At 34.0% G+C, this 9106-nt stretch overlaps 1 protein-coding gene across 1 annotated transcript; it reads right to left on the reverse strand.

The window, feature by feature from the left end:
• Positions 1-14: 14 nt before the first annotated feature.
• On the reverse strand, positions 15-8112 carry LOC140054106 (thialysine N-epsilon-acetyltransferase-like). The gene is made up of 4 exons (XM_072098978.1): positions 7054-8112; positions 6520-6699; positions 6174-6214; positions 15-1589 (listed from the first exon to the last, which is right to left on the reverse strand). The coding sequence occupies exons 2-4, from the start codon at positions 6551-6553 to the stop codon at positions 1419-1421; spliced, it is 246 nt and encodes an 81-aa protein (XP_071955079.1). The 5' UTR covers positions 6554-6699; positions 7054-8112; the 3' UTR covers positions 15-1418.
• Between the last annotated feature and the right edge of the window lie 994 nt (positions 8113-9106).

The following is a 9106-nucleotide window of genomic DNA, read 5'->3' on the forward strand; positions in this document are numbered from 1 at the left end:
TCTCTGCTTTGATCTTGTTTTATTCACATTTTTATCTACTGTAGACCTGTAAACTTTTTACTAATATCATTTAAAATCATTTTCTTGTACAATTCATATTTTTGTTTGCGCTAAAAAAGAATTTATTTATGTCAAGATTGTAGAAAGTTAATGAATTCATCAATGTAGTTTGATAATTTTAATAAGATTTCAGTATATTTATATGCCCATTTAAATTATTCATCAATGTATTTTGGTAATTTTTTTTATAATTGTCAAGATTTTAGTATATAATTCATTCAATTTATTTTTAAGTTTTGCCATGATTATATTATATATTATTTGTAATTTCATTATTGATATGTGGATGTTTCATAGATTCAAACTAATTTATTCATTAATAGTTGTAAATTATTGTTAATTGGTAACTAGTTTGGTGAATAACGCGAGTTTTATCTAAACCATCTATGGTAATTTGGTTTTTATAAATATTTTTTGTCTGAAAAACTTTTAGTATCTTCTAAATACATAAGTCAATCTAGTCAAGTTTTAGTTTAAACAATGTTAGGAGTTAAGTACTCCATTAAACATGGTTAAAGTTGTCTAACATTGTTTGAAACATGAAAAGAAATCTGATTTTATCAATAAAGTAAAATTAAATAATATTTGTTGAATCCCAGTATTTCATTTTTGTTTGGGAATTTATAAATGCGACAGCCAATTCGTAAACTTCCATTGGTGACAATATGACCAACTTTTACTTTCAAAACTTTAAAATATTAATACTGGAAATGAATGTTTCATGAGGACTACTTCTAAAAGCAAAATTTATATGGCTACGACCTATGACAGACAATTTTGAAAGACTTGATTTGGTGTTTTATACAGATAAGAAAATGGCAGCCATTTTGAAGTATATTTTAACCCATCTTGGATTTTAAAAAGTTGATCAATTTATTTTTTAAACATCTCCAGTGATTTTCTTGCAAAATATATGTTTTAATGACTATAGTTGAACAAGCATTTGCCAAAATCGGATGCTTTAATACTGATATTTGGGTAAAATTGAGAGAAAACGGCTATATTAGTTATCTGCAAATTAGCAATTTTTCTTCCTTTTCTCCTTGATATATGGTTCAGATGGGTCTTACTGTTAGGAGCACAACAAAAATAAATTCTGTTCTAATTTTGTCTAGGTCAAACCGTAGTTTGACCGGACTAATGAAAGGTCTTTCACACCTTCTCCAGTCTGGTGTGGCAAATTAAACCATGTCTCAATGTTTCATTTTCACGACGAAAACGCGATCAGTGCGTAGTCGCATGTCTCGTGTAAACGAATCATGCATGGAAAGCAGCCAGCAGAACATGATGAAAAGGAATTACAATATTACATTATTATACTAACATTTTAAAATGAAAATTGTGTTTAAATAGAAAAATTAAGAATTAGTCACAAAGGTTAACAATTGAGGCTTAAACATTGTATACATATGCCAGTCCTCAGTTGCTGTTAAATCTATTGAGTTGATTGTTTTATACATATTAATTGCTGGTTTATTCCAACCCAGCACTGCCCACTGCATTCTCTGGCAACCTTTCTCTAAACCAATCTGAAAAAATAAGAATGTTGTTATATGAGTTAGAAATTATTTATATTATTATTTATTTATATTTTGCAGTCTGGCTTGCTCTATGTGTGTGTGTGTCAGACTGAGAATGAAACACAATAGATGATATAATGATTTGGATAAATATTTATTCTGAAAAGTCCCGTGAGCACGGATCACGGCAAAATAGAAAATATACCTATTGGGATAAGTGATTAAGTAGAAAATACTGGGATGCTACAAAAGCCAATGGATGCCACTGAAATGGCATCCAGCTGCCCAGCAAGTGAGGCGTGGTATCGGGACTTTTCAGAACAAAAAATGTGTTGAGCTATAATGCGCACAATAATGATTATAATGCGCCTACAAGTGTAGAGCGCGTAATTGCACTGGTGGTCTATTTGGTATAAAATACTTTAGAAAATAAAAGCTACGATGCAACTATAAGTGTAGAGCGCGCAATGACACTGGTGGTGTCTGTTATAAAATAATTCGGACAATAACACTATAATTCGCCTACAAACATAGAAGGCGTAATGACACTGGTGGGCTATTTGATATAAACTAGGTCAAGATAAAGTCATTAACAATATGAGAAAGCTGCTGTTGTGCTGACGCATAAAGATCTCCTGTGGCCTGACCCATGTCATTTGATTCTACGTCTACTATAATGAATGTGTGGTTTATTTATTACTCGCTTAAACAGTATGGGTAGGTCAGAAATGTGTATACCCTGTTTGCCTACAATAACCACATCAGTGTTAGGCTAGTCAATCTAGCAAAAAAAAAACAGCCCAAAGTGAAACAAATTGCAAACAGAGATTTTTCTTTTTTAAATGGTCATATATGATGAGGAGATCAAAATTTGAGCATCACACCTCTGTCACTCATTCCGATGATATGCAAATTAGCTTAAATATGCAAATTAGGGTGAAATTACAGGGTTACCATATCTCAAAAACTACTAGTCCGAGAGAGTTGATTTTTTCACTGATCTATTCACAATGTATATATTTATATTTACTCTAATGAAACATTTTACGAAAAAATGACCGGAAGTACAACATTTGACCTTCGACCCCATTTCTCAATGTTTGCATATACAATGTGACTAAAATGTCTGTAGAGACTTTATTTTGCCCTCAAATGACCCAGACATGGGTTCCTAATAGCCAGCATAGGATCTCTTTGTAATTCCCAAAATCACACCTTTGTCACACACCTCGAAAGTATGCAAATTAGTAGTACAATTTAAATAAAATATGCAAATAAGGGGAAAAAATTACAGTTGTCCTATATCTCGAAAACCACTAAATGCTAGAGAGCTGATTTTTTCACAGCAGTATTCAGAATGAACATATTTCTATTTGCTCCAATGAAACATTTTACAAAACATTGACCGGAAGTATGACATTTGACCCTCGACCCCATTTCTCAATATTGCATATAAATGAAACTAAAATGTCTGTAGAGACTTTGTTTTTCCCTCAAATGACTCCGATACAGGTTTCTAATAGCCAACATAGGACTGTTTAGTAGATCTCAAAATCACACCTGTATCACTCACCTCCAAAGTATGCAAATTATTAGTACAAGTTACATGAAATATGCAAATTAGAGGGTGAAATTAAAGGTTCCTATATATCGAAAACCACTAAGGCTAGAGAGTTGATTTTTTTCAATAACTTGTTCAGAATGTACATATTTATATTTACTCTAATGAAACATTTTACGAAAAAATGACCGGAAATACAACAATTGACCCTCGACCCCATTTATCAATGTTTGCATACATAATGCGACTAAAATTTCTGTAGAGACTTTGTTTTGGACTCAAATAACTCGGATACATGTTTCCTATAGTCAGCATTCGTGAGGTTAATTTCCCGATTGATCGAAATCAAAACGGTACTGGGTATGGTCTACTAGTTTTTCTGCTCCCAACCAGTACATCCATTCATAGAAGCTTTGATGAAGTAAGCCTACCTGGTGGTAACCATAGAACGGTTCCGAGATAACGACTATACTTCGGCTTTAGTCGACAGAAGTTTGAAAAAATTGTTAGAGATAGCAGGCCCGTAGCCAGGGGGGGTTTTTATGGTTCGGGCGAACCCCCCCTTTACAGCGAACCCCCCTTAACCGACTGCGAACCCCCATCCCCGACATGCCCAATACCTCACCCTCATCTCCGAAAATCGTCCAAATACGTGCCCCACAGTACAAAAAGTTGTTCGTAAATTAAAAAATTCGTAAACTCGTTCGGAATAACTCATACAGTACCTTCTTCCCTGTATGAGCGTACTTCGAGCGATATAGTCTGTAAAGAGTTGCAAATGAATTGCGGATTTTAACCTGAAAAATAAATGTTTGGTCCCTGCATGTAACATGATATTGACGCGTCTCACAGCGAGCTGGGGGACGAACGATTCGTACAAAGGACACCGCCAGACAACTGCGTACCAATTGTTTAGATCACTGGCAGTCAGGCAGCATGCATAAAGTATATAGCCTTCCGACATACATCAGTATTTATGTGTGGCTATGAAGTATAATTATATCATAGAGGATTATAGTGAATATTAATATTTTACACTATAATATCTATGGTATCATGTACTGTAGTTCACATTATGGCATCCGATTATTTTTTTCTAGACCACCAGCCGATACGTAGGCCTACTCAAATGTATCAATATCACCTATTTACATTGGCATATTTAATTTCCTCAACAAATTGCTGTAAATAAATATTATAGATAGAGCTGTAATAAGAATTGCATTTGCCTTCACCCAGTGTGCTTTTTTCGGGGCTTCTCCTAGACGTACGTTCGCATTGAACTTGAACGCAAAACAAAATATCGAGTAAATGATCAAACAATCGGCGGTTCCGCACAGAGCACGCGCATCTAACGAGTCCAAGTACGATCGATCGTTTTGCTCATTGGTAGCATGCTGCATGAGAGTGTCTTTTCCGGCCATCTAGGGGTGTCATTTAACAAAATTTGCTTCGCCTCAGGCTCCACCCCAGGTGGGGGAGGGGGGGGGGGGGAGGTGGGTAGGGGTAGGTATGGGGGTGGGGGTGACCCAAATACTTAGTGTGCGAACCCCCCCTTGACAGATCCTGGCTACGGCCCTGGATAGAGTATACGATGTTTGATTACGTACGTGTAGATGTGTGATTTGTTCTTTTTATTCAAATGATGTTATGTATTTAATAATATTCGTGAGGTTAATTTCCCGATTGATCGAAATCAAAACGGTACTGGGTATGGTCTACTAGTTTTTCTGTTCCCAACCAGTACATCCATTCATAGAAGCTTTGATGAAGTAAGCCTACCTGGTGGTAACCATAGAACGGTTCCGCGATAACGACTATACTTCGGCTTTAGTCGACAGAAGTTTGAAAAAATTGTTAGAGATAGAGTATACGATGTTTGATTACGTACGTGTAGATGTGTGATTTGTTCTTTTTATTCAAATGATGTTATGTATTACTTTTTTAAAGCAAAAATGTATAATTTTGGCAAAAAAATCAGCAAAATCTGTGATATGCAATATTTATTATGTTAATTAAGACAAGAAGCCATAATTATTTTTTTTTTACCCAATATATACTAGAAATAATGTGTAAACTACATGTGCTTGTGAAAAGGCAAACATAAGTTATTAACGATTACGTTTGGGTACTTGTAGCAGGGATTTAATAATGTTTAGTAAAATTGTGAAGTTGAGGGCGCTATTTATGTAAGATACAGGTACTCTATTTTCGGTTGTAACTCATTAAATACATAACCGTTTATGATGAAAATTGATTTATTTTATAGATAATTAAACCTTCTTTCTTATTAATTATTTAAAAGTTATGTTAGATAATAAATACCTATGAAAAATGTGCAAAAATCAACAAAAAAATTGAGCCTCATTTCTAAAGAACAATATCATACTCAAACTCAGAACATGGTGTAGTTGGGGAGCCAGAAAGGGGTTACCTGCAACCTCTAGCAAACTATGCCAACAATTTTTTTTGCTTCCTTATATCAAAACAATTTTTTGCTATTGGCCGAAAAAAATTGGGATGCTTGGTCAGTACAGGGGCCAAAATGTCAATATGGTCAAAGTTAAGACTGTGCGTAACTTGGTAAGTACTGGGTGTATTGGAATATTACGGGTCTGTGAGATCCAAGGAGGTGTCTCATGCTCGCCCCTAGCCCATGTTTGAGGGTAAATGAGTCCGCCAAACCGCTGAACTATGGCCTATAATTTCTTATTTTTGGCGGCAATGTTTCTGCCTTAGGCGTAGCCATAATGGTGGTCAATCAGTCAGAATATAATGTATGAATATATATTTCTGTAAATCAATTTTTAAGATACTTTATTAGCCTACTTATACCATGAACATTAAGTGTTAAAGTAAAATTTGTGACGAAAAACTATTGTCGGGTATAATTTAAAAAGTGAAAAAAGAATTAAACTTTAAGAACCTGAGCACAAGCGTGCGTTGCGACTGGCAATGATTTAGAAAAGGGTGTTATATTATTTATTTATATTAATTATTCACGTTTTTCAGTTATTTTTTGACATAATTACCTCAGCAACCCTTCTCATCAAAATTCTTCCGTAACCTCTTTCTATAAAATTTAAGCAAAGAATAACATTGATATTTTCTTTTTTGGTGACATGCTATTGACTTTTTATTGAAATTTGGCTTATATTACCAGAAAGCATTTTTAAAATATTAAAACCATTTTTTTGGTTTTGGTTGGATTTCAACTAAGAATGTTCAGTTTCCGCAGAAAAAAATAATAATAACATAGTTAGAAATACACATCACTTTAATTTTAACTGATTGCAACCAATCAAAATCTTGGGATGCATTCACATACATTAAAGGTCAGTTAGAAGTAGGTCATAGGTCAGTTAGTAGGTCATTTACCTCTGAACTCTTTCATGATATATAGGTCTTCCATATAAACCACCTTTCCCTTCCAAGTACTGTATGTATAGAAGAAAACACTGTAACCAATTACTTCAAATATCTCTACTTCTGGTCTTTTATATTCCGCTACTATGCAAGACACAATGCTTCCTGGCTCAAATATATCCTTCTGTAGACCTGAAAAAAAACAAGAGTTTTAACAAGTTCAATAAACATCTCACAGGAAAGCTACATTTCAGAAAACAAGTGTGCAAGTGGGCGCTTATAGATAGATAGATAGATAAATCTGCGCCGTTGATACTAAATTGGATCTTCCTATGTTTACATTACAGCAGGGTCATACTATAAGTTGGTTCCAGTCCGTGCGTAAGACCCAGTAGTCATATGTAACCCGAGTTTCTAGCAAGAAACTAAAATTTCCAAGAAGTATTAAATAATCAAATCAAGGAAAACGCCTTATAAATTAAAATGTAGATTTATTCCTTTGACATCAACTTGTCAGAATTTACATAACCAATATTATTTATTCACAAGATAAAACATTAAAGTGTCCACAAAACTAAAAGTTTATATTAAAATTGAGTCTTCAGTTGAAACAATTCCGACTTGAAAGGTTCCACAGTAGAGTAAATGTTATCAACGAAATGTTCCGACCAATGGTGTAATAATTGCAATAATGATTCGTAAATTTCAAAAGTAGTGTTTTCTCATCTAAGAAAAGAGAAAATATATACATATACTATATAACTATAAAACAATTTAAATCAAATATCATTTGGTACATAATTAAAATACCACAATGTTTGCAAAATAACCTAGGCTATGATAGACAATTAAACAAAATAAAACATAATCCGTCAATACCGCCAGGTTCGATTAACACTGATTGGTATATGATTATTCACACTACTCATTAAAACATTAGTTACATTATATAGTTAGAGGTACTTCGTTTGGTAAGTATGCTAATACTTGATACCAATATAACTACATTGCAACTCAATGGATAATAGCAATAGCTATTCAAACGTGTGTCTATCAACATATTAACCTGACTATTATAAACTCAGGATGGTTAATGCAGCGCATCCATTCAATAAACTAAATTATAAACTAAAAGGTAATTAAAGGTATAAAAATAAATGTCGCATAAAGCGGAAATCAAAAATAAGTGTATAATACAATAGTCTCAATTCTACAATCACACTCCAATTGTCTCTAGGTCAATCAATACCAAGAGTGTACTGCCATCTAGTAAATGACCCACATTTACCAGAATCGTCCTGATACACTCATACAATTAAAAGTATTAGCAAAAGCAAGTTAATCACTTCAAGACCCTTTAACTTAAAACGGGAGAGAACAATGTGTGATTGCAGAACCTTACTTTACAGTAACATAAATTACCAAGCGCAATTGCAAATGGTATCACAAAAGTTATAAAATATAATCAAAAAGTTAAGTATCACATAACTAATCTAAAGCATTGAGCCAATGCAAACATAATGCATAAACCTAATCTTCATAAGCTTAAATCTCAAATTAAGTTATATTAACAAATTTGTTAAACATAAAATAATACAATTGATAGTTCTTACCTAAGAAAAGAGCCAAAATATGAAAAAGTGACTTCCTTTAAAGTTGTTAAAAATGTATAGATGTTTCTTGTGAGCAGGCACAAGTGGAAGTGAGGTATAATCATCAGAAATGAAGATAATCACCTTAGTTGCCTAGCAACTTGGCAAAACACATTCCTTACTTCCCAAACATTTGTCACTATGACCCACTTGGGGTAACCTTTGTTGCAATTAAGCTGCATTCTTTTCTACTGACCTATAAACTATATTTATATACAGTACATTGTAAAAACAGATACATTCAAATGAAAAAAATCAAACAGAAAGATATAAGAAAGATATAAATGGTAAAAATATATTCATAAAAATCATAGGGTTACAACCTCCCCTCTTGAACTCTGCGTTGTCCCTAACGCACTTAGAGAATTTGCCAGACCATAGAGACTGGTGGCTACTCTGCTATACCAGGTTGGATTTCCAAGATGATCATAGTTGAGTCTTCGAGGCACTTGACGGTTTCTGACTGGCCTGCTGTATTCCTCCGTTTCTACAGTGATGTCGTCACCTTGTTCTGTAACACTTTCTGGTTCATTGGTTGTTTGATCACCATCATCAGACTCGGACCTCGTTGTTGTGTTAGTATCACCACTAGCTGTGTCTGCAGTTTCTACAGGCACTTCAGTATTGTTTTCACACTGAACTTGCTCCTCTTGTCCACTACTAAAATCTGTGATTCTCTTTATAAGTGTTCTAGGCGTGTATTCAGAGGCATCCGTATTTGGAAATGTAGAAGATACTATTATAGGCCTACTTGGAGTTTCTTGTAGATACGGTGGTGTAAGTGAACCAGCTATGCTGCTATCCTCTATTTCAGAATTATCATTTTGTACAGGAGTAGCATTGAGAACATCAATGTGCTCAGTTTCACTGGCCTGATCATTTGCATTATCTACAGGAACTGATATAGTTACATCTACAACAGATTCATCATCTTCATCACTGGAACA

Source organism: Antedon mediterranea, chromosome 7 (assembly GCF_964355755.1).
Source record: "Antedon mediterranea chromosome 7, ecAntMedi1.1, whole genome shotgun sequence".
NCBI classification, from domain to species: Eukaryota; Metazoa; Echinodermata; class Crinoidea; order Comatulida; family Antedonidae; genus Antedon; species Antedon mediterranea.

Excerpts from the sequence above, each read along its gene's own strand:
- LOC140054106 (XM_072098978.1), bottom strand. The coding sequence starts at position 6,553 with ATGGAAGACCTATATATCATGAAAGAGTTCAGAG. Across the intron at positions 6,215-6,519 it reads TATCATGAAAGAGTTCAGAG|AAAGAGGTTACGGAAGAATT; the intron begins GTAAATGACCTA and ends TAAATTTTATAG. Across the intron at positions 1,590-6,173 it reads TGATGAGAAGGGTTGCTGAG|ATTGGTTTAGAGAAAGGTTG; the intron begins GTAATTATGTCA and ends TTATTTTTTCAG.